Below are 26,459 nucleotides of genomic sequence, written 5' to 3'. Positions count from 1 at the left end.
GTTTCAAGTCTTGATCAGAGAAAATAAAAAGATCCACTAGTTGAAAAAGTTGTCAGAATATTGGGTATTTGTCCTTATTTTTTTTCTTAATACGGTTAAAAGTTTTTGTGCCCCAGTTTTATAAATGTTCAAAATATATGCACAGGGTCCCTACAGTAATCCTAATGAAAAGAGTAAAGTGCTAGGAGGGCCTGTCCAGGACATGTGGCCACAACTGATGGCCACTTTCATACCAAGACCTGCTTCCATTCCAAGACCCAAGGCCTGGGTGGGTTCTCTGTCCTCCATCATTGTTCTATTGCTTTTCCTCTCAAAGCTGGGAGCGGTATTAACAAGAAGCCTGCCAGTGTCCCAGCGAAAGAGATGCATTTCCAATCTGAGGATAAAAGCCTTGTCCTTTCCTGCTAGAATCACCATCCTAGTTCAGTAATATAAATATACAGTGGCTTTAATATGATCTTTCCCAACTAAACTATCACAAAAGTGAATATTCTGTCTAAATGAAGCGACAACATCATAAGACAATCATTTGTCTATGGCCGCTGTTTGATAGATTCATTTCTAAGATTTATAACTTTGTCTCTCAGATCTTAATTTAATGACTTAGTGATTTCTTAGGGGCTATAATTAAATCTACTTATTACTGACAATACCACTGATGGAGTACATTCTCTCTCTCTCTCTCTCTCTCTCTCTTTCTTTTTAACCACAGCCAAAAAACATTTCTTGCATCTACTTTTTTGTTGGTGTTATTGTCTATAACCTAAGTTTTAGGCCACAATTCTGCTACTTTATGCCCCACTTCTCATGAGTTTCTCTCTAATTCCATCTCTGTGACAGTGTGGACAAGAGAAGATCAAGCCTATTTGAGCAGGGATCAAGAGAATATTAACACTTTGTTGGGGCGCCTGGGCGGCTCAGTCAATTAAGTGACCGACTCTTGGTTTCGGCTCAGGTCATGATCTCACAGCGTGTGACTTCGAGCCCCACATCGGGTTGTGTGCTGACAGTGTGGAGCCTGCTTCGGATTCTCTCTCTCTCCCTGCCTGTCCCCCACTCACTCTCTCTGTCTCTTTCAAAATAAATAAATTGATTTAAAAAATTAAAAAAAAAAAAAGACATTCCAAGGACAGAGTCTTTGCCACAAGGCTGGACAGCAAAATCCCTGTGTTTCTCCTGCTTCCTAAACCTGGCCTTGATCTTGGCCACTAGGTCTAATGTGGCCTATTTTCCCACAAACGAGGACTTCAGTGGGATTAAATAGTCAAGATGTTGAAACCAAACTTACAAGGTAAACTTAAACATTTCTAGACTCGAATACACTTAACACATGGCAATGATATAAAACTTTATTAATCTGGAAGTTTCCTATAAAAAATAGCTGTCCAAATCAATGTTTGAAGACTAAACAGCACTGTGGATTTTCATCTACTTAAATATGATGAGAAAATTATTCTGCTGTAAATTCCTAAAATATAAAATGCTGATTGGATCGTGGAGTGGGTAGACTCCCAAATCCATATTTCTAACCACAAGTATTTCTAACCACAAGGATCCTAATGCATGCCGCATATCCATTTCCTAGTTTTTAGCCATACAAACCTTTCCCTTTTTTTGACACTATATAAATATAAAGACTTTTACGGGGCATAAGTATATTTTATATGAAAATATAAAAACTCATGATGGGAGATCACTTATTTGGAAGCTACTTGAAAGTTATCTGAACCAACAAATGCAGTTACAACTGTCTCATTCTAGAAGGTTGCTTCTTTAATAACGAGTGTTTCTTACTCAAAGCCATCTTTCATGCCTATGGAGAATGCCCCAGTTAAAATATTTAGAATTCTGTACTGTGGATAACTTTAAAATTCATTTTTCTATTCTAGGAGACATTGCAAAATTTAAGCAAGAATATTGACTTCTCTGTGCTTCAATTTCTATTCATTTAGGCAAAAAAATCTATAGGTTGGCAGAATAGAAATGTCTGCTCTCCCTAAACATGACTAAAGTATCTCTAAGTTGCTGAATTTTCTTACAAATATAAGTATACAGAAAAAGAAAATAAGTGATCCGTTAGGGTAAATGTAGACATCTGAGTTTTCTTTTACTGCGACAGGAATAACTTTAGTTTTCTTCTTTTTTAACATTCCTCAGTATTAAAGGTTAGTTGCCTTTACTGCTTGATGAAATGTCCTGATCCATGTTTCGACAGAACATGTGAGGCAGGGGAGAGAGATGTGAGGCTTGTCCACACACATGGACAGGCAAGAATGACATCAGCAGGTGGAAGCCGAAATATTATTATAATTAAGATAGAGCTACAGATATAATATCTATAATTCCATAAAACTGCAACCAAATTAGTATGCAAGGGGATTCTAGTGTAAGAGATTTTATCCAGTGATTGGAACTGTCCACCCAGGACACGGAATCATTGGTGTTAATTGCATTTCTGTGGTTCCACGTTACCCAAAGTTAAAAGCCAAAGTCCCCAGCTTTCCAGGTACTCAGAAACTCAGGCCAACTGCCTTGTCCCAACCCCTCGGCCCTGTGATCTGTCTTGAGGACCCAGCAGCATACGCTGTGGCTTCAGGCCCCTACGCCTTTGCTGCTGCTGCCTTCCCTGTAAGATGCTATTCTCCTAAATTTACCTGAAAATACTACTCTCTCCTTGGTGCAACCACTACACCCTGCCTTGGAAAGTGACGGACGAAGGACGCAGAACACAATGACCTGTGTGTCAGCACAGGGGGCTCTCTAATAGACTGTGAGATTTGTGAAGAGGGGGCTACCTATTTCTCGTTTTCCCCTTCCTCGCCCCGCAAGGACACCTGTCATTTGTCACACAGCGGGTGCTCAGCCAGCATCGGACCTCCCAGCACCCCCTCAGTCACACATGGCACTAACGGGCTCTACACATCAGGAAATAGGACAGTACCTGGGATTCTTTTTGATAACTTTTCCTCACTGGTGTCCAAAATCTTTAGAAATACTGGTGAACCTTCCAACCAATCAATAACATACAGACAGGTAATGATCGAGTGGCTATGGTTCCAGTGAGACAGGGGCCAGGAGCCCACCCAGCCAAGCACCCCTACCCCATTGCCACCTGCTGGGGCTCAGTATGGTGCCATTTGCCAAACACAGCAATGAGTGAATGTCACCCTCCATCTAATGACCAGTCATTAACTCATAGTGTCTGACCTTCGAGACACAAGTAAGAGAGCCGGCAAGAATACTTGGGATTAATTATTTCTATCCCTGACCTTACAACTTTTAATCTTTTTGCCTTGTTACACCGAATCGCCTCTGATCTCCAGTAGAATAGTGAACACTGGCAGGGCTGACAGGAGTTCTTAGCTTTTTCTTGACTTTAATGGAAAAGCTTCTAATCTCTCACCACAGAGTACGATGATATTTGCTATAACATTTTAATAGGTATTCTTCAGGTTATGGTTCTCCTGGAAGGTTAAAGCAGCTCTCATCCATGCTGTGTTGACTTTTATTTTAACTATTATGAGTGAATGCTGGATTTCATCAAACATTTCTTCTGCATCTAGAGAAATGGTTGTAACATTGTCCGTTAATCTTCATAACATAAAATGTCTTATTTACTAGATTCCCCACTTGATCACTGTCATATCCTGAAGACGCACATATGCGTATAAGTGAAATGTAAATATTTACACAGGTATAATTTATATTTATACTTAAAGCCCGACGAACTGACATTGGACAAGAAGGTACAGTAGGCAGGTCACACGCAGAGCCTGGCCGAGGGGGTGGGTGAGGGCTGAAATTCCACCCACATCCTCTCCTAAGCCATGAGCTTTGGCCCAGAGCCGTCTATACTTAGAGGAAGAGGCATGGTTCTTTCCATAAAAACGTACTGGCTGCCGGCCAAAACCTGGGCTGTGGCGCCGTGACCCCCAGAAGGGGAAACGTGCTCAGATTCACACAAAGGCACCTTCTAAGTGAGCGGCGATCCTGGCTCTCAACCATTTCATTCTTTTTTTTCCTTTTCTTAACATTTACTCGTTTTTGAGACACAGAGAGACACAGAGCGTGGGTGGGGGAAGGGCAGAGAGACAGGGAGACACAGGATCCGAAGCAGGCTCCAGGCTCCGAGCTGCCAGCACACAGCCTGACGCGGGGCTCGAACTCAGGGACCGCGAGATCATGACCTGACCTGAGGTCGGATGCTTAACTGACTCAGCCACCCAGGCTCTCAACCATTTCCAATCCTCAGAGCCGACACCATTTACCAAGCAGCTCAACCACTGGACGGGTCAGCCTGAGAGAAGTCGGGACAGAAGTCCTTGCTTTGAAACGCCCATGCGTCTCTGTCTACGCTCAGACTCCCGCTACATGCGAGCTGGCACCACTAGCTATGTAACCTCCAATGCCTTTCCTCCTCTCAGGGCGGGGGGGGGGGGGGCTGAGAAAGGGTGCCAAAATGTTTAAGTGAGGGTGAGAGACACGGATAAGATATTGAAGAAATGACTCTTCTCTGCATGCACACCAACGAATATGAGGACAGTTTCGGGCCTCTTGAGAGATCGCAGCGTCTCTGCTTACTGGTACAAAATGTAACGGCTCTCCCTTGACCTGAAGGCCGCCAATGCATTTCACATCATTCACTGAGCAGCTACTCTGCACCGGGCACTGAGAAGGTGCTGAGGATACAGCGGAGAGCCACAGAGATGGGCCATCTGCAAGCGGGAGCCTGGAATCTCGCAGCGCCCTCCACGATGCAGCCCCGTGTCAGCCGGTGGACAGACCCCAGTCAACAAGCATCAGTCTGCTCTTCTTTACCTGCAGGCTCACCAGTGATTTCATCCTGAGATCCTTACAGGACGTGACTTACAATTAAAAGCCATGCCCAGCCACCTGTTGGGATGAGCACTGGGTGCTCAATGTGACAATACATTTCATATATACATACATATATATATATATATATATATATATATATATACACACACACACATATATATACACATATACAAACCATGCCAAGCAAATATCTCTCCTCCCCTGAAATGCAAATAAAATGCCAGCAAAGTGCCAGGATTATAAAACTTTCTTTTGTAACACTAGGTCTTGCTATAAATATGTATGCGGAAATCTTGTCTTTTTTAACGTGAGTACTTACGCTGGAGATTAATTCAGATTCCTTGCAAACAAATGAGGCAAATGCAGTACATTTACAGTAAACTCGCAGCTGTACTTGGTGGGGCCTCCCTATGCAAATGTCAGCATAAAAGCAACAAACGGGGGTTCCGTATTTTGCTAAGGAACAAGCAGAAATGTCTGCTGGGAAAAAAGTTATAACTTCCATTAGTTACCTTTTTTTTTTTTTTTTTGCAAAGACTCAGGGAATAGGTACAAGTAAAACGGCAGAATTTTAAAAAATTAACAATTTGTATCAAGATGAAATAGGTTTCACTTGACCAGGCTCCTCTCATTATGCAGTGGCTTATGGGGCACATCTAAGAACAAGGTGATCTATGAGTGCCCAGGGTGGCAAGAGAGTGGGAGCCCAGAAGCCTGAGAAGATAATATAAAATATGTGCACCCAAGTAAAAGCCTGCCAAACTCCTTCACGAAGGCACACACATGGAAGCAACATCTCCGGAACATCCTCAGAAACTGTGGTTTACAAAATATGAGATCAAGCCCCATGGGCCAGAAATATTTCCACTGGCAGCTTACTGGATGGCAGGTGAAATGAGTCATCTGTTTCCATGAGATTCAAGTGGCAAAGGTGTTGGGTCCACAGGCAAATCTCTATCCTGTAGTGTAAACCCTGAGGGCTCCTCAGTGGACATGGTGGGGGGCACTCTCCTAGTCCTCTGGACCAGAGGCAAGCCACCCTCCTATCACCCCCCAGAGCCCCATTCCCCCGAAAACACCAGATGCTCAGCCAATGCAGAGCCAGATTCTCTTGTTGGAGGAAACCGCTGGGGTCCCTATTTGTACTCAAAGTCCCCTTGAACCCCGGTCTTCCTAAGTCTTAGTAACACTCAAATGACTTCTGCTAAAACAGTGATGTGGGGCTTTTCCCAGAGAAAGCCATCCCATATACAGAGGACTTACTGGTTCCTTCCATTCTCTGGACACCTGTAGCTTGGATTCATCTCTGGCACTTTCTACCTGAAGTCAATGCCATTTGGTTGCTAGCCTCTTTCTTCTCCCAGGCTGAGAGCTCTTGGGTTCCAGGACAGCAACATACCCAGATTCACACTTCACCCAGCCCGCATCCCAAGTGCTGGCTCAAACCCACAGTCACGCGAGACTTGTTTGTTAAGGGGACAGAGCTGGACCAGACTTGGGTTGGTGTGTATGAAGTGCACCGAGGGAAATCAGACAACATCCGATTAGCGGGAAGGTTGATGGTCTGGAAAGGACCTAGGGTCACTACTACATTGAATTCCTATTTACAGAAGGGAGCTCAAATATTGGAATCTGTGCCACTTTAGGAAATTCAGATTTTCTTTTCTAATTAGTTGCTCTGCATTAGTTATATGTACTCACGTCTTGCCTGTGGGGATCTGATAAGGTCTTGGAAGGTCACTGCCAAGTATAATCTAATATCAAAACCAATTTTAATGAACTTCATACACTATTACTGCAGGCAAACTGGTTTTCAGTGCTCAACTTGACTCATTTAGAGCAGCCTTGTAAAGCTAATTAGAAAGAATTTGAAATAATTTAAGAATAAGAACAAGAAGTAAAATGTTCATCAGCAAACATCATGGGAGGAAAAATTCAATGTGAAGTAAAGGCAGTCCCACTGAGCTGTGAAGAATCTCTATGAAAGAGAAGACCAGCCACGAAATATGTTCTGCTGTGAACGACCGAGGGGAAACCACAGAGCAGACAAGGGCGATCAGATCCACAAGAATAATCACTTCATTTGAAAAGACGCTGACAATATTTCCCCAAGTTGCCACCACCTTAAAAAAAATTAATACATGAATTTAATAACTAGCTTTATCTACCCCCTGATCCTACACTCTGCTAGATACTGAGGATACAATCATGAATAAAACACATATCGTGCCTGACTTTAAAGTCTTAAAATATCCTCTTTTTTGGTATTAGTTAGTTCAAAAACAAATTAGTTCATCTCATATTAGTGGGATGGGACTTTCCTCTTCGAAATAAGACTAAACCCAAGTTTATATAATGTATTTTGGGGCAATGCTGACCTTAAATTTAAACTTTTAGGCTGAGGAACAAGCATCTACTCAGGTTGAACCAATGGCCGTGGGACAAGAATGTACTTCAGGATAAGGACCACACACAAACATGCCCTCACATATTTGCATCCATAACATTATGTATGTATTGCAATTAGCCAGCTTCTATCTTTCAGATAGTAAAACCAACACGACTTTCTTTTTCACTGCAAGGAAACATAACTGGAAACGTGATGTAGCTGAAATGTCTGAAGTCACTGATGGAGTTGTGCTGTGGAAATACCAACCCACGAAAGTCAGTCCATTGCCAAGCTAAGCTCCCACTCCATGTCAACCTGGCCAGATCCTGGCCACCCCTTGTGGGGCCCTTGAACCATCCTCTTGCCTCCTCTCGACCCTTTGGTTCTTTGTCATTGTTCCATTGGCATGTCTGACTTGGTCCTTATGTTCCAGCCATGGGATTTATAGTCTTCTTCCTGGGCTACGAAGTCAGCTCTTGGAGGTTAGGAATTTTATTGCACCTATCTGCGTATCTTCCCTAGTACCTAACGAGCTTCTTCACACCCGGTAGATAATCTTTTTTGCCAGTCAGATCTACAGATGAAAAGCTCCGAAAGTTCTACAAAGGATGGGATGGAGGACATGAATCGGTGACTGAAGTCGCTGGGAGTTTTCTTTTCTGCCACGTGTGAAACTATTTAGAAATTAACAATATCACAGCAGATTACACCAAGCATTAGAGAAATTAATTATCAAAGGAGACTCACGGAACAGGCGCAGATGGCAAGGCCTTATCACTAAAAGCCATTAGCAGTTGCGAGATAAGAGAGAGAAATCAATTAAAGAAGCCTCATAACGGAAACTGCCTGGCAAACATCAGAGGGTTCCTCTTGATGTCTGGATCCCATCTGCTTGCCCTGCTATTTTTGTCTCTTCCTCTTTTGAGAGGCTATGGTTTCACAGACGCAGAGCTTGGATAATTTTAAAAGGTAGATCCCCCAGCTTCCTTCTCTCCGCCATTGCCATTTCGTCCTCCCATACCATGACCCTGGAGTTCCTTCGAAGACTACTTCCGAATAGTCTCAAACGGGGCCAATTTCCCGGGACCAGGATAGAGTGGGAACAGATGTGGGAAATGTTTCACATCATGACAGAAGCACGACGCCAAATGGCAGTGTGTGGGATGTTACTTTCTCACGCAGTGCGGCTTAGAAAATAATGCAAGAATGCGACACGGTACAAGCCAGTTCTATCAGAGCAAAACATTTAAGCTTTTTTTCCCCCCCTGACAACTTAAAAACTTTTTTTTTTAATTTTATTTTAGAGCAAGAGAGTGCACGAGTGGGGGAGGGAGGCAGAGGGAGGGAGAGAGAATCCCATGCAAGCTCCAGGCTGAGCCTGGAGCCTCACCTGCGGCTCGATCCCACGACCCCGGCATCATAACCTGAGCCAGCATCAAGAGTCAGACGCTCAGCTGACTGAGTCACCCAGGCGTCCCTTTCCTGACGACTTCTGAAGGCTCCCACACATGTCCTGGTATTTCTATTTAAAATTGTTCAAGAAAAAATTTAAATGTTCACAGGAGCCCCTGACAGTCTTCCTTGTAGTCACATACAAGGGTTCTGACATGGGATCTAGTCCTTCAACATTTAGGATGGCCAAAGGGACAACACTTGGGGAGGAAGGATCCCATGGCATCTGTGACAAAGTCAATGCTTTCAAACCATTTTTTCATGTTCCAATGCCTGTTGCTTCCTTCCCTCACTTACTTAATTACAAGTCGCTTTGAAAATTATTATGTATGTGAATTGTTTTAACAGCCAAAATTATACATTTAATAATTCCATTGAGGGCGCTCAGATACAAGTGATACAAAAGTGGGAAATGCAAATCTGAGGCAAAACACAAATTAAAACATATTGTTGGTATAATTAAACATGTCCGTTACTTCTCCAAAAGGAAGGGCTGCCTGCTGTGAGCCAGACCAAACGACAAGGCCGGTGTGATCAAAACTCAGTTTAAAATCCTCTGGCTGCATTTGTGGGCCCGTGACTACTCCTGCAACACACCCCCTCCCTGCTAGTGGAAACTGGAATCAAAGTACGCTGTGAACAACTACGTCCACACACGAGAATAAGGCAACGAGCAAACTGGTACAGAGACCATTTGGGGTTAAGCTTCACAAGTGAAGCCTTATTCCTAAGCCTTGACCAGGGACTGTGATTCCCTTATTCACCCTGCTATCCCCAGAAGCCATCACTGGGTAGAAGTTTAATATTCATTAAATCACGGTGGAATGAAAATGGGTAGGGGCGTCTGGGTGGCTCAGTCAGTTAAGCATCTGACTCTTGATTTCAGCTCAGGCCATGATCTCATGGTTTCTGAGCTGGGGCCCCGTGTTAGGCTCTGTGCTGACAGCGTGGAGTCTGCTTGGGATTCTCTCCCTCTCTCTCCCCTGCCCCCTTAAAATAAATAAATAAACTGGAAAAAAAAAGAAAAGAAAATGGGTAAAAAACTCAAGCTGCTTACATTCTAATTACAACAGTGTGAGTTGGAGAAAACATCTATTAAGACCGTGACGTACGTGGGTCTTGCCAACCTGAGTAAACCCAAAGAAGAACGCACGGCAAGAGACACAATCAATTAAGTAAATGGCGAAAGCCTTTGAGCAAAGGAATTTCTCCCCAGGTTTTTGTTAGCTTGTTCATGAACTTGATTGTAGAGCCTTTTAGAAATGAGTCAGCTGAGGCAGTATGTCCACCTGTAAAGTGGAACCTGCAATGGGCCGGATCTCTGCTTCTCTCCAGCTCTTCCATAAGTCAGCTGAGTAGACCCACAGGCTCAGATTGGGATGGTGGGGTGGATAGAATGTTCTACTCGTGCAGCCACAGAAACACAGCCCCGGAAACACAGCCCCGGCCTGTGCAGTAAGGTCTGCACTGAAATACAAACTTTCCAAAGTGGAGGCAGACGGAAGTATCCAAAGATGCAAATAAATGCAAGAGTCCATCCCCAATGCTACCAAATCTGTACCCTCCCCGCCCCCCGCCCACACTGGCCAGGAAGCCCTCAGCTCCCAATCAGAGGGACAGCATCAGAGCACATCATTTAGAGGCCAACTTGGCTGGACAATGCAGTTAGTTGCTTTTTAAAAACCACGAACAAGCAATGCTTGCTCATATTCCAAGAGAACATTCTCTTCAATTGCAGGACAAACGCTTAATGCAAGTAGACGCAGACAAGGCGAGCTACAGAAATTGACCGCACGGAAGGACACCACACTGACTCATCGACCCCGGAAGCTTTCTCTCTGGATAATCCATGATTAGCCCGAAAGCATCAGCAGGGCTATAGTCAAAGACTGGAGATGCATTTGGATAGGATGCATCAAACAGCTCGCTGACTGTTTTAGAGGAACTTCTATTAAGACTTTATGTTATATAGTCACATCTAAATTTTTTTTAATGCTTATTTATTTTTGAGAGTGAGAGACAGAGAGAGAGAGAGACAGACAGAGCTCGAGTGGGGGAGGGCCAGAGACAGAGGGAGACACAGAATCCAAAGCAGGCTCCAGGCTCTGAGCTGTCAGCACAGACCCCGACACGGGGTTCCGACCCATGAACTGAGAGATCGTGACCTGAGCTGAAGTCAAACGTTTAACCCACTGAGCGACCCAGGCATCTCTACAGTCACATTTAATTACTCGTTTGGCAGCAGTTACAAATCTGGCATCATTTACAACGGAGACCTGGGTTTCCTATAGCTGAGAATTGCTACGCCTTTTAATGTCTGTTCTGGATGGAGTGAGTATTCACACAGACCTACAAAAGACCTTTGGACCCATGGCCATTTAATGGAAATTCTTAGGACTGGGACCAGGACGTTGTTTCCATATGTAAACTAAGTATCTTAATGTCAGGCATTGGAAAATCTTTATCACGGAATTCACTGGCAAACTCTAAAGAAAAAAAAATATGTATGTGCGTGTCTCCTTTATCTAAATCCCTTCTACAGCAGAAAATCTCTATTCCTAAAGCTTCTCCTTCCAATTAACTTTGCAATCACTGCATTTGAATTATTATAGGCAGAGACAAACCCGATTTTTTTGGAAAGTCAAAGAAATCTGTGCAACAGACTCTCCCAACACTATAAATAAAACATTTTTGTAAAATACTCCAGATCTCCATACCAATTGCCATTTCCAGAGGTTGTAGATGATAATTTATACGTCCTAGAAACAGACTTGATGGATTAATTCCTATAATCCATCATTTTTCTTTTCTCCCCATCTGCATCATGCACCATTCTTAAACTCGATCACTGAACTTCCAGCGCTAAATTTCAGAAAACTTACACTTCTGTGGCCACCCGCCAAACCACCTGATTTTGTGCACTGATACTAACTTCGTCAAAATGCTCAACTCTCTTGGAACAAAATATGGCATTTTTGCTCTGACAATCTTTCATATTTGCAAGCCTTTCACGGAGCTATCTCATAACAAAAGAAAGCAATTTTTGCATTCCCATGCTAATGAAGGTGTAATATCAAATTTCAGCTAGGGAGATCAATCATTTCTCTGGGGAAGGATGTTTGGAAATACAAGTGAATGCATTTTAGGAGCACAGCAAGATTTCATGCTGTGACCTTCTTCATGAAGAAGGTCAAGGTCCTTTGTTGAGCCTTTGTGGATCACATGAACATTTTAGATTTTTGAGAGAGAGAGAGAGAAAGAGAGAGAGAGAAAGAGGGAGAGCACGAGTGGGGGAGAGGCAGAGAGAGGGAGACACAGAATCAAAAGCAGGTTCCAGGTTCTGATGTGTCAGCACAGAGCCCGATGTGGGGCTTGAACTCACGAACTCTGAGATCATGACCTGAGCTGAAGTCGGACACTGAACTGACTGAGCCACCCAGGCACTCTGAGCATGCCTGTTAATATTGTCAAGTGGTCTTAAGAACAGGATAAGAAGGAGGAAGCCTCCCTCCCTCTCCATCCTTGAGGATCTGGGATTTGAGGGGCTTCCCAGGAGGAGGAGGAGGAGAGGCGGGAGCAGGCACACCAGTTAAGATGACTGTGACTCAAACCAGCTAAAGTCATAGGGCACTTGGATCTCACATATCAGACAGCCCCCAGCAAGGGGGTGGCGGTGGGGGGGGGGGGCAAAGCAGACGAGCACATTGGTGCCCCCAGCTCTGCCTCTCTGCCACGCTACTGCAGTCCCTCTGCTCCGACCTGGTGACCCCCCCTCTGGCTGCCAGCAACTGGGGAGAAACCTTCCACCTCCTCCCACACGAGTCTCCAGAGGAGGAAAGGAGCCTCCCTTCCTGCGTCTTGTATTGACGGAATATAGAGACCTTTCCCAGGACCCCCTAACAGCTTTCCCCAAGGGAAGAACTGGTCCACATGATGGGAACCACTGAGCTAGATAAAAAACACCTGCTGGAAAACAAAGTGGAATCTGCCTCATCAGTAGCATCCACAGCCATCTGAGGTCTGGAAAGTTCCAGAGTCCACAGGACCCTGGAAGGCAGGGCTGAACCCCAATTAGTGGGCAGCCACATCCGAATTCCCATGCCCGCTAGCCTGGTATGCTCAGGATTTGGTTTCGCAAAGTCAGCCGTAGCGGGTACTTTTGGGGTCCACATTGTAGCCCCCACTCCGTGATCCCAGCTGCAGGCATGGTGGCGGCATCCACCGAGGGCGTGGCCTCACTTCCCGTGACTTTCTTTCCCCATTAAGGTCTTCTTGGAGGTCTCCGGGGACTACCGGGCTTGGGGGTGTGCAGCCCGGATCATCTCTCTGCCAAGGGGAGCTCAGGAGCCCTGCTGCTTCTGAGAGCCATTGTGCAGTCTTCTCAGCCATCCTGGAGGGACTCCGCCCGCTCTTCTCAGCAGTGACCTTGAAAACAAACCCTCGTACGGCTTTTCTCTTCTTCCCTCTAAGCCCCCCTCCTTCATCTCACCTGTTGCTGTAGATTCATCTCCAGAATAAACTATGTGATCGAGCTCTATTTTAAACAGAGCTCAGGCTTGCCCCCCTCAGCTCCCACCTCCATGGTGCGGAACACAAATCAAAGTGACGGGTGGCAGTCACCCCACGTATTTCAGAGGCTTTGAAGAACTTTGTCGTTTTCATGCACTCAGGTCAGGGCTCGGGGTGCCCTGCAGTCCCACATTTGGCACCCAGGCTTTGCACTGTCCTTCTACAGGGGCACTACTCACATTTTTAGATGATCTTTAACACCCCCTTAAAATTATGCAGTATACAACCTGCACAACTGTATACAGTGGTTTTGGAGGATAGGTATTGGAGCGTGCACCTCCCCCAAGCATCTGGATATCTAGTCCTCCCCTAAGAATCTAGTCCCTCTGGACTATATGCACTCTCAAGAAGCCACCAAGGGTCATCTGTTGTTTTCAGTAAGTGATAGAGGAGGGCTTCTTTGAGCTTTAGCTTGAATGATTCACTTTATCAAATTCAGTCGGGCAAAACAGATTTCTATAAGCACATGGGTGTTTATGGTAACATCAGGAAAACTGCTTTTAAACTTTACCCTTCCAGATTATTTTTCAAATATCAGATAAGGCTACAGAATGCCGCTGGGACACATGCGGGTCATTGATACGAAAGCCTGGCCGGGAATCTGGCCGCCCCTCGTAGGAGCTGGGCCATCACGTCCCTTGGCGTCTGTCGTATCTCCATACCTATAAAATGGTTATTCTAACAATCATGCCACATCTCTGGTTCACTGGCAGGAGTAAATAATAAAACCCCTAAGAAGTTGTTCAAACAATGCCTGGCCTGTAGAAACGATCACGGTCATGACGAGGATGACGAGGATAGGAAATACCGTTTTTCTTTATGAAAGTTCTATATGCTTTCCGTTGAGCTGAAATCAACTATTTTACTTAATTTTATCGATTAAATTTTATATAAGAAAATTGGTTTTTTTTTTAGAATTATAAAATGGCATGTTCATAAACAATGGGCAAAACTAGGTGTATGTGCACGAGTTGTATATAGTTGTATATAAAACCGGTTGATATAACTAGCTAAAACTCTTGGTATCCCTTAGACGGGCCAACGGGCTTGGGGAAGGAAGCAAAGATTCCAGACTCCTCGATAAGCAGCCCACGCAGGGAGCCCAGGCGCGAGGTTGTAGGATTCAGTCAGCGTCAGCAAATAAATGTGCGGGAATGGATCTCGGCCCAAAGTGAAGGAACCCCTTAACACACATAACAGTGTAAACTGGCAACGTCCGAACACCTGCAGACTCGCCCACACGGGGCACACACAGCACACAGGGGCCAAAACCAAGGAAAAATGACGGAACGAGGGGAAAACCTCTCATGCACCTCCTCATAGAAACGTGCCTGTCTTCCACGGCAGAATCCGCATAACCACCGTTCAGAAATGGGGACACACTAAACACGAGCCCAAAGGACACTAACAAGCACCAACCAACAAGGAGAAACTTAAAACTACTCGCACCCGTTCACAAGTTAGTTTCCTCTGCTTCACGTTTCTTGTCCGTTGTAGGCAGAGAGGACATGCGAGCTGTCCATTCGAACAGAAGCAGGTGCCCTTGCAAGGAGGTGCTGATTCTCGTGAAGATGTTCTAGTACTAAAAAATAAACAGGGCACTAGAGGGGATTTTATTCATTTAGGAGGAAAGGAGAGGAGTCTTTCCAATAAGTCTGTTTCAATCTACCTCGTTTTCCGGGTGGGGGGGGTGGTGAGATAAGTTTCTGCCAATTAATCTCACAGTTCTTGACCCAGGGTTTTCTGAGGAGGCCACAGCAACCGGACCTTTCCAGCACCTTAGTGCTGAGACGACCTGGACTGGGGTCTTTGCTTGGCCAAAGGCAGGGCTTCTGGTACGTAAATCGCTTTATCGGGGCCCGATGTTCTCATTTGGAAAATCACCAAAGTGTGAGATGACGGTTTTCAAAACAGTTTCTTAACTCCTGTGCGCCACACAAAACTGAGGTATTACTGCCGTTATTTTCCTAGATCGCAACCTATTTAAACTTCCAATTGCCAGGTTTCACCTGCTCCTTAATTTATCTATAGTGCCATTATTTGACACAAACAATTTCCAGTATGTTCTATCAACTTTGATTAACCTTCACAGAATCCCTTTGACAGGGTGTATTGATCTTCATGCCTTTCTTCTTGACCTTCAGGGTCCTCCTTCGGCCGGCTCTTTTGTATCTAGGAAATACATGCTCTCCTCTGCTCCCTGCGGAGAGTATAAATCACAGCTTTTGGTCCATTGTTTTACACTTTCTATGATATTTCGGTAATAAATACAGCGCTGGCAGGCGCTGAGTCTGCTCCCGTCTTTGAATTATCTTTGTTGCACCTGACCCCATCTTCAGCTCTAATCTTTCACACCTCTGCTAAAACCTTTGAGGAAATTTTGAGTTACATTAACTTGAGAAGCAATTCTATTCATAGGACATAACGTCGCATGTCTTTCTTCCTTCCGTGTGTCGTAATCTTCGGCCCCAGCATAGAATTAAGACGTGCGTTAGATGTTTAGCTTCAGGTAACGTCCATGGTCATCGGAATCTCCTATGGATGCTCTCACGGTTGGGTGAGAGAACCTGATCACGGCTGATCAACAGAGACGGATACAACAGACACGTAAGGACAAAAGGTCCTCTTTCTTTGAAGATAGGCTTTGTACTAAATAAAAGTAAAGAAAAACAAGGTCCTATCATTTATCGTCTAACATCCGGCAAAGAAATCAGGCACACGGAGTCCTGTCGTTCTGTGTGTGTCAGCGGGGCTGTTCTCAAATGCTGCTACAGGAACCCACCAGCCACGCGCTACTGGCCAAGTTCACTCATCTTTCTCAAGTTGAGTCACCCACCTCCAAGTGAGGTACTAACGAAAACTGCCCTGCAGGAATACAGGGAGAATACACACAGTACATTTTCATCGCTCTTAGTGTCGTTTATGGCACGCAGTAGGCATTCAACAAGAGTTCCTTATTTTATTATGTAACACAGGACGTCAGCTGATCACAACATACCTAAATAACAACTCCGCTATGCTCGCTCATACTGTCATTTCAGTACTTTATTTGACATGACGAAGTTAGCATTCGTTTTTAAATATTTACGTATTTATTTTAGAGAGAGCTGAAGCGGGGAGGGGCAGAGAGAGAGGGAGACACAGAATCCGAAGCAGGCTCCAGGCTCGGAGCTGTCGGCACAGAGACCGACGCGGGGCTCGAACCCATGAACCGTGAGATCATGACCCGAGCTGAAGTCGGACGCTTCACCGACTGAGCCACACAGGCGCCCCTGAAATTAGGATTTATGAGGACTCGATCTAACAATTATTACAGTTCCTAGTTATTATCCAAAAAAAGGCAAAAAATGAAATGAAAATAGGCCAAAGATAATTAGCCCCAAAATGGGTACTCTAAAAATGGTCTGGCTAACTATTTTCAATTAAATAATCACAACTCTGAATTGTCAGGGCACTGACGTGATGTAGGCTTAAATCCTGGTGGTATAACTGCCCAGACACTGTCACCCCTCAGCCTACTTCTCACGGGTGGGATGGGAGAAGCCACCATAAAGGTGACAATTTCTCCTGGGGTCCCCGCCTCTCTGTAGACAGGCTCAGTACCCTCGGGCAGGTCCCCTACCTATGTAGTCTCATGTCCCTCGCCCATAAACATGACTGTAGTAAAGTCACATCGGCAGGGCTATCGTAAAAGAACCAGAGACAAACAGAAAGCATCTGGCTGTCAGCGGGTATGCAATAAATATCACTGTTTCTCCTTTCTCTGCACCACCATCCAGGGTTCCTGCGAGCATTTTACAAGATTTCAGTCTACCATAACATGCCTAAATAATAACTCCAGTATGTTTAATTATAGCTTCCTGTCAATAATTCACTTGAAGTTAACTGGTAAGTTAAAATTTGTAAGACTTGATATAATAATTACCATTATGGTTCCTAGATAGTATCTAAACAGGTTAGAAATAAAAGATAGCCATGCCAGATATAATTAGTATAAGATAATAACATTATAGGGGTTAAGTGTCTGACTCTTTAAAACATTTTTTTAATGTTTTTATTTATTTTTGATAGAGAGAGAGAAAGAGCAGGAGCATGGGAGGGGCAGAGAGAGAGGGAGACACAGAATCAATCTGAAGCAGGCTCCAGGCTCTGAGCTGTCAGCACAGAGCCCAATGCGGGGCTCGAACTCATGAAGTGTGAGATCATGACCTGAGCTGAAGTCGGACGCTTAACCAACTAAGCCACCCAGGTGCCCCCCCTTTTTTAAATTCTTTTTTTAAAGCGTCTGACTCTTGATTTGGGCTCAAGTCATGATCTCACGGCTCGTGGGTTTGAGCCCTACCCCTGCTTGGGATACTCTCTCTCTCTCCCCCTATCCCTGCCCCTCCCCTGCGTGCTCTCTCTCTCTCTCTCTCTCTCTCAAAATACATAAACTATAAAAAAGAAAACGATACCTGTGCTTAACTGCTTTTACTCTATGAAAGACCTCCATAAAAAATGAACATACTCTGTGGCTCAAGATCTATACTATACCAAGAATAAGATCAACATGTTACTTTCAGTGACCATCACTTTTAAATAAATTTCTTAGAGATCTCGCTGATGGGATGCATTTTCTAAGCAATCCAACAAAACCCAGCCCCTCCTCCATGCCGCCTGCTTCTCAGGTGGCCACGGACTGCCATTACTGCCTTCGAAGAGTCAAGAACCAGAATAAGTGGGAAAAGCCACATGAAAAGAAAAATAAATGGTGTGCTTCTATCATAAAAGGGCAGACTGAACCACTGTGCCACAATGACCCTCTCCTGGAAGGACATGCCAAGAAGAAAAAACAAACAGCAAAAAAACAACCCAAAACTCAAAATACATAAGAACTGACGTAGGCTCACCAGAGACACGCATGGCATTTTTCTGGATTTGAAAATTGATGTTATATTTGCTTCATAAACCTTAATTCTGTAAATTTGGACGCATAGCAATAAACACATGAACACTTGAGGAAGACTTTCAGTTTTTACGTTTACAATCAGATGTATCTCTCTCTCACACACACACACACACACACACACACACACACACACTCCAGTGACTCCATAAGAAGTTTGCTACACTTTCCTTAATATAATTATTTCTTTCCTTAAACTCTTTATAATTTTTTCTTTAGTGTTTATTTATTTTTTGAGAGAGAGAGAGACAGAGCGTGAGAGGGGGAGGGGCAGAGAGAGAGGGAGACACAGAATCCCAAGCAGGCTCCAGGCTCCGAGCTGTCAGCACAGAGCCCGATGTGGGGCTCGAACCTACAAGCTGTGAGATCATGGCCTGAGCCGAAGTCAGACACTCAACGGACTGAGCCACCCAGGCACCCTGCTTAAGCTCTTTATAAATGTGATTACTGAAGTCAATTTGCAATATGATAATGAATTGAAATGTTTACTGAGCTCATTATATTGAAAAGTTGTGGGATGTAAAGAGCAAGATGGACTCCAGGCCATCCCTCCCTGTGGTTTCCCAGCTGATAAGATAAACCCTGATTTGTGAGCAGAGATCCCGGCCTCAGAAACTGAGGCAGCAGAAACAGGAAATGATGTATTTCAGCAAAGAATAAGCTACCTCATTTAAATTGTTTTCCTCAAATGAGGGAGTGCCCACAGATTTTCCTTTGACATTTTAACACATAATTTTTTAAGTTCCAACGTTTGCAATATCAATAAATGCATCCTTTTCAACTGGCACTGAGATTCTTCCTGGCCAATATTTAGTTCAGGCCAACCTGGAAAGAAGTGCTTCTCTAATCAGTAACCGCTCCTATCAAAGTTACTGCAATATTTGCCAGTGTGAAGGGGAAGGCGTCTAACCGCAAATCCCAGTAATGGAAATCTCCTTGGGTTGGGCATATCTGAGAAGATGCTCATACCCTCTTCCTCTCCCTGAATTTTCCAAGGCTATCTGCAGGGTGTGGATTTTGCACGGCACAAAACAAGTTGTACCGCAGCACAAAATAACGTCCCTCAGCCTCATGAACCAAGGTTAGGAAAGCAATGCAAAGAACGACTGGAAAGATCAGCCAAACCGGACCTTCTGGGGCCGAACTTCTCCCCCAGAACATCCCCACCCACCACGTGCCCTCCGTGGTGCCAGCACCGGGGGAGGGCGAACGAGGTGGAAAACCAGCAGCCCTGAGCACTCAGTCATTCTTACACGTGGCGCAAGAGAAAGCAACGATGGGTCTTTGGAAAGGTGCCTGCGCGAGTGGAATTTTATTAGAGAATGTAGAGTGCTAAAGGAAATATGACCTGCTAAGGCTGAAGAAAATCAAAACCATAGGTCGTCTTGTATTCCCTCTGAATCGGCACCATTGTGCTCTGACAACAGCTGCACAAAGTTTCCCAGCCCTCAGAGTGCCTCAGGTTGATCCTGCATCCTACACGTCGGTGTGGAGACCTTATGCCATTTTCCCCAACGAAATATCGTGGGCAGAGTCAAGCAGACGGAAGCTTTTGTCACAACTCAGAAATCAGAACTGAAAACACCCCAGGGCAGTTCATCCCATAAGTGAAGCTTTAATTCAAGAAGCCTCCCAGCTGCTGTGACTTTCCAGTATTTCCTCCAAACATCAACCAGAGAAACTTAACACCATTCACGGCACCTAGTACGTGCAGAGTATCTAGTGCCTGAGCACGTCGTGTTCGCAGAGCGTTTCCTGTTTGCAGATCTTCTAGTGTCTGTTGAAAATCGACTGTTTGCAGACTATCTGGTACGTGAGAGCATGTTATACCTGTGGAACATGTAATGTGTGCAAGCCATCCAGTGCCTAGACATGAGGTTTACAGAGCATGTGGTTTGCAGAACACCTAATGTTTGCAGCGCTTCGAGTGTGTGCAGAGCACCTAGCGGGTGCTGGCTCTGGACTCCCAGCGCTACGTCAGGGGCTGGGAACGAGGGGGACCGTACTCACCACATTGCAGCCCGCGCAGTCAGGTCCGTTCTCGCAGGTCCTGCGGCGAGCCTGAATGCCGCCCCCGCACTGGGCTGTGCACCGTTCCCAAGGACCCCAGCCTGTCCAGAACATGTGTGGGGGGCACAGCAAATGCTCATTGCAGTATCTGTGGGGGGGAAACCAAGAGGAGAAGGAAACCGTTCAGCGCAACCTGAAGCCACGGGTCTCTCCGCTGTCCGTCCCTGCACCGGGGGGTCGGACACATGGGCATGCTCCGCGTGGGGGGGTTTCTGTGTGCGGACTGGTCGCACGATAAAGGGGGCAGATGTGGGCTGGCCATGCTGTGTGCACACAGACGATGGGATGCACGGGAGACAATGAAGAAGATGCTAAACTCACAATGCAGGATGGATCTTCCTGTGCAGCCAATTAAAGGAAAAACAAACAAAACAAAACCCTTCAAATAGACACCCAAAAAATGAGAACACATAGAAAATATCTAGGTAGGGCATTTATCTTCTACGCACAAATACGGAAAGATAAAGGAGGCTACGGATACAAAGTCAGCGACACTGTGTTTGGAATTCAGTTCTCATTCTGGAATCGAATAAGGTTCCTAATCCTATTAATATAAGTAAAAGAAAAGTTAAAGCCTGATTTTAGTATGAAGCTTCATGCCCTCCATGCCTTAGGTCATTCTACTTTTAAATTTATTTGTAGACTCTCAAAATGATGCCAGACGACCTTACTTTAAAAAAAAACCACCAGCTATCCCAGGATACTTGAATTATTATTTACAAATCCTGTTTATATATTCCCTACTTCACATACACATTCATATTGTCAGTTATCAGCCAATTGTACAAGGCCTTCTTTAGCCTTAGATGAGTCAGATTTCTCCTAAATCCTCAATTCTGCAAGTGAAATGAAGCAAAGCGAGGGAAAGAAATGAACAAATGAAAATCAAGAAGGTAACGGCCTGGCATTCTACAGGTTACGGCCTCCAGGGTGGAAGGGATTGCTTTAAACATGGTCAAACTTGGTCAAACACACACATATCTGGCAATTTAAAAGACTATTTCAATTCAGTACTCCGTCTACGGAGCAGAAATTTAGCTTCTAGAGGACAGTAGCGTGCACGTCCTCTTCTGACCTCCCTCTCCCCACCCCATCTGGATTCAGACGCAAGGCAGACACTCCCACCTGCGAGGCTAAGTCAGTCACCTGTGATGCCATCGTTATGAATAAATGCTTAATCCTGCAGGACACCACGCAGAGGGCATTACAAAGAGCGTTTCCACATGACAGGTGTTTACAACCTAAGATGAATACAGGGAAATGGACACAAGGCCACAACAGAAAATATGGTCTTCGTGAGTAGGAAATAAGGACAAGTTGTAGCTGGTTTCCAGAAACCAGGAAGAGACATTTGGGGAGTGTAGTTTCCTGACAGCAGATGCTGACGATATTCAACTGGTTTCCCACCAAACCAGGAGAACTCTATGGAGAATGTAAAGGCTTCAGAAGCAGGTACAGACTTAAGGTAAAAGCCAGGCCAAGCGGACGGGAGTCCACAGGATGAGGCAAAGTGAGCAATGGCTGACATCCTGGGAAAGAACGGAATATAGAAATGGGAAGAGTTAAGTAAGAAAGGTCACTGGGGAGAAGACAACAGAAGAAGGTGACAGGACGTAGCAGCACCTACCTTCATGGGTGGGGAGGAAGAACTTGAAAATTTACTTACAAGGAATCAAAAAAGTTCCACAGAGCTTGAGAGACAAAACCGCACCGTCAGAGTTAGAGGGTGAAGACTGGTCTCCAGGGGTCGGTGTCTCATCCCATTGGTGGCCTGGAGCTCCCTGAGATTTAAGGAGCTTTCCATGTGTGAGTGTGGGGTCTCATCTCCAAGGAGCCCACCAGCAGGAAGAGCAGTGGGAGCAAATGCCACCCAGGAGAGTCTGGATTGCAACAGCGCAAGGGAGACATGTTCCAAGCCGGACAAACAAGATGGTGGTGGAAACAGAAAGGGACGGGGCACACTTGGGCTTGGTATAGTGGGGTGAAGGTGTGGCAGCTGTGTGAGCACAGAGAGAAACAGACAAACAGCACGGTCACGTGTCAGCCTCTCATTTGTGGGAACATGGAGGCATGCTTACTTCCGGCCAGAGAGAGCTGGTAAGTCGTGGCAGGAGAAGCCTCTGGAGGCAAGAACCAATGAGGTACATGCTTTAGCTTCTCTAGAGAGAAACTCTTCACATAGAAGAGTAGTCAGTGGAACTAAACAGCCCTCACTCTTTCTCCTCTTCTCAATTTTCGTTAGGTTTCCCTCTTCCAAAGTCATGGACACTCTTATGTGCAGGGGAGAAAGGAAAGCAATCTTCTAAGTAAGAGAGTGGGACCTCTAGGTAGGAGCACCAAAACAAAATTGAGGGCGCAACAGATTAAAAGATACAACAGATGAGAAGAATCTGGCCTCAGGAGGCATGTGCAAACAAACACACAGCCTTGCAGTAAGTAAAGCATCACGGCTACTCAGTGATCATTACCATAAGTGTTGGTACCTGGAACGTTCCAAGAGTGGGGAGCCATTCCAGAACACGTCTGGAAGAAAAGAAAACTCACCACCTCAGAACCCTCAGCCCTGGATTCAAAACAGCCACGTGTACCTTCTCTCACTGTGCACAGATTGAGACGTAGAATTCCACCTCCCGTTTCCAAGCCAATTCATCAGCCTTTAAAAGGTATGGACTACCTGGGCTCCTCACCTTCTTTTTCGCTTTCAAACACAAAACGAGCAATAAACAGATAGGGAGAGCAAAGGAAAATCTTGCTAAATATGCTTATGAAACACTTGACTTTTCATAAGAAGAAGAGCAAGGGAGTTGCCATCTCCCCATGGCGAAATCCATCAGCGTGCACAAATACTTTCTCATATTTGCCTAGAGCGGGCCACCGCTGAAAACACTCAGCATGTTAGCAGAGCTGAAGATGTACCGCAGGAGAGCCTGAAAACTCCACGTAGCATAGAACTTCTGACCCGTGTCAACACGTGATGTACTTGGCTGCATTTTAAAGTGGTCTACCAGGAGCCTTCCTTTTTTCTCTCTCTTGCTACGGCAGTCCCGAGAAAATAGCTGTACCGGGATAGGTGACCGTGTCACCCACTGCAAGGGAGGTCAGAAGGGAAATAGAGATTGCTAAGCTAGCCAGCTCTGTCCCTTTTTGTCTGGGTTTTCACTCACAGATCCACCCGAAGGGAGTCTGCTCAGAGGCAAAGCCCTTAGAAGCCCCAAGCACTGGATTCGCTGCAACATCAAAGAAGTAGGGTCCCTCTGGCCCCAACTAAGATGTGCTCCGGACAGAAGTGACTCTTGTTAAACCACCCACTGGGTTTCCAGTGTCTTTCCTGCTCACAAACAGCAACGGGGATCAGAAGTTAGTTGCTTGGATGACTCTGCTTGTTCAAAAAATTTTATTAATTTATGGATAAAATATCTCACAACGGACCAGCCAGTGGTTCCTAATTTCTCTAGTCCCCTACACACAGTTAGCTTTTGCCAAATAATAGCTGAACATTTTTGAGGTTTTACTGGCTCCCTGGATCTCTAGTATCATAAAGCATTGAAAGTCACAGATGCATTTCATGATGCATTAAAAATTAAGACTTTAATTTTTCCCATGACTGCTCATTCTCATTTTGCATTTAAAACTAAATTAATAACCCGGCAATATTTCTCTATAAATGATCAATTTTTCCACAGACCTAAGTCTCTGTGAAAAGAACTGCCTTTCATAGCCCCACATAGACTAGATCCTCAACACTGTATTGGTTCTTGTCGTATCTTTTCATGGTACAAGTACATTCTGTTCTGGTTTGGTCTGTGGTAGTTTCTCCCTGCAACCTCTCACAGCCTGAACCAGTCAGAACCCTGTCCCAACCATGTTCTCCCCGCTTTGCTCTAAGTGACCGTCCTTTTGCTGGGCCATACTGGAATAATCAAATCTCTTGGCACAAGAAAAACTGCACATACACTGGGCCCCCGCCCCCATACTATTAACTTTTACTCCAGGAGAGAGCCAAGAGAACCCATTAGGGGAGGGGAATGACTTTTACAGAAGCAATACTTTGGCTCATCACAGGACTAAGCAAACACACCCACGGAGATGAAGACAAATGTGATAAATAAAAATCTTATGGTAAAAAAAAAATAATAAAAGCCATATAATAAGCTCCCATTGGTTCCTGGGATTCTTAATTTTGATAATGCGGTGGGCAGAGTCTACTGTGGTCCCCATGGTCTCACCTCCTGGAAATCACAGCTTGTGTGATCCACTCCCACTCAGTGTGTGTGCGCGCGCGCGTGTGTGTGTGTGTGTGTGTGTGTGTGCATGCCTGTGCGTGTACGTCGGGGATGGGGGGATCTGTGACTTGCTCCTAACCAACAGAATATGGCAAAAATGACAGGATATGACTTCCATGATTGAGCAACATAAGCCTGCAATGTCCCTGTTTTCAAGAAAACTCCCCCACCCTGCTTTGAGGAATTAAGCGGTTGGGCCTGAATGGCTTAGATGGCGAGAGATTCAGGGAGCTTCTGGCTCATGGCCTCGGCTGACAGCATCCAAGGAACTGAATGCTGCCAACAACCATGGGATTTGGGAAGCACATCTTCTCCAGTCAAGCCTCAGATGAGACCACAGCCACGGTCCACAGCACATTGCAGCCTTGTGAGATCCTGAAGCGAAGGACCCATGTCAACGTTGTCCAGGCTACAAACCCAGAAACTGTGAGACAATAAACACAGAGTGCTTCGGGCACTGAGTGAGTGCTAACACTGCTACGTAATGACCCCTAAGCAGACATTCATACACAGACATGCAATGCTACTGTTGAAAACACCTGAAAAATATGAACATGGCTTTGGGACCAGGGAATGGGTAGAAGCAAGGAGAATTTTGAAGAGCATGGTAGAGAGACTTGGAGGATGCTACCAGTGAGGCTTTAGAAGGAAAACAGGACAGGGGCGCCTCGGTGGCTCAGTCAGTTAAGTGTCCGACTTTGGCTCAGGTCACGATCTCGCGGTCTGTGAGTTCCAGCCCCGCGTCGGGCTCTGTGCTGACAGCTCAGAGCCTGGAGCCCGTTTCAGATTCTGTGTCTCCCTCTCTCTCTGCCCCTCCCCTGTTCATGCTCTGTCTCTCTCTGTCTCAAAAATAAATAAACGTTTAAAAAATTAAAAAAAAAAAAAGAAGGAAAACAGGACAAAGCACTAAAACGCAGCAACAAAACCCACCCAATTAGCAAATGGACAAAAAACTTGAAGAGACATTTCCAAAAGAGTAGACAAATGGCCGATAAGCACAGGAGAAGATGGTCAACGTCATAGTCCTTAGGGAAATGCAAATCAAAAGCACAAGGAGGTAATAATTACTTCATACCTACCAGGATGGCCATCAGGAAAGAAAAAGAAAGAAAAAAGAAAGTAACAAGTGCTGACGATGATGTGGAGAACCCAGAACCCTCACACTCTGCTGGTGGGGATGTACGTGGTGAAGCCACTATGGAAAACAGCTCCTTAAAAAACTAGACAGAAGTACCATATGACCCCAAAACTTCACTTCCAGGTTATACACAAAAGAACTGAAACAGAGATGTGAACAGATACCCACCCGCCAGCGTTCACTGCAGCATTATTCACAGTAGCCAAAAGGTGGAAATAACCCACCTGGCAATTGATGGGTAAAGAGATAAACACATTAGGATACAGCCATACGGTCGGGCGTTACTCAGCTTGCCGAGGGGAACGAAGGTCTGACACACGGTCCAGCATGCCTGAACCTTGAAAACATGATGCTAAGTGAAATCAGCCAGACACAAGGGTGCCAATAGGAGATGATTCTCCTTACGTGAAATATCTCAAAGAGGCAAATTCATAGCGAAAGAACATAGATTAGAGGTTACCGGGGGCTGAGAGGAGGGGAAAAGGGGGAGTCACTGCTTAAAGGTTCCAGTATTAGGATGACGAAAAAGTTTTGGAAATAGTGTTTTAGTTACACATTACAGTAAATGCAATTAATGCCACTGAATCGAACACTTTAAAAAGGGCTAAATGGCAAATTTCATGTTAACTATATTTCACCACAACCAAAGTTGGAAAGAAAATAGGAGCCCGTGGTTGCAAACTGGGGGGAGGGAGGACCTTGTGAGGCAAGGCAGAAAGCTACCCAGGCTGTCGCTGCGGTTTCTATGGAAAGCGGGACACGTCAGCGTGAAGC

At 45.1% G+C, this 26,459-nt stretch overlaps 1 protein-coding gene across 1 annotated transcript in view; it reads right to left on the bottom strand.

Annotated features, from left to right (window-relative positions):
- SEMA5A (semaphorin 5A) overlaps positions 1-26,459 on the bottom strand; it is a 474,488-nt gene that overhangs the window by 43,680 nt on the left and 404,349 nt on the right. Inside the window, exon 16 of the mRNA XM_049648285.1 lies at positions 20,205-20,352. Within this exon, the coding sequence (XP_049504242.1) occupies positions 20,205-20,352 (148 nt within the window). The remainder of the gene's footprint in view (positions 1-20,204; positions 20,353-26,459) is intronic.

The sequence above is a fragment of the Panthera uncia genome (genome assembly GCF_023721935.1).
Source record: "Panthera uncia isolate 11264 chromosome A1 unlocalized genomic scaffold, Puncia_PCG_1.0 HiC_scaffold_17, whole genome shotgun sequence".
NCBI lineage: Eukaryota > Metazoa > Chordata > Mammalia > Carnivora > Felidae > Panthera > Panthera uncia.
The sequence above is the reverse complement of the archived record's forward strand: the minus strand, read 5'-3'. Positions and strand labels throughout refer to the sequence as shown.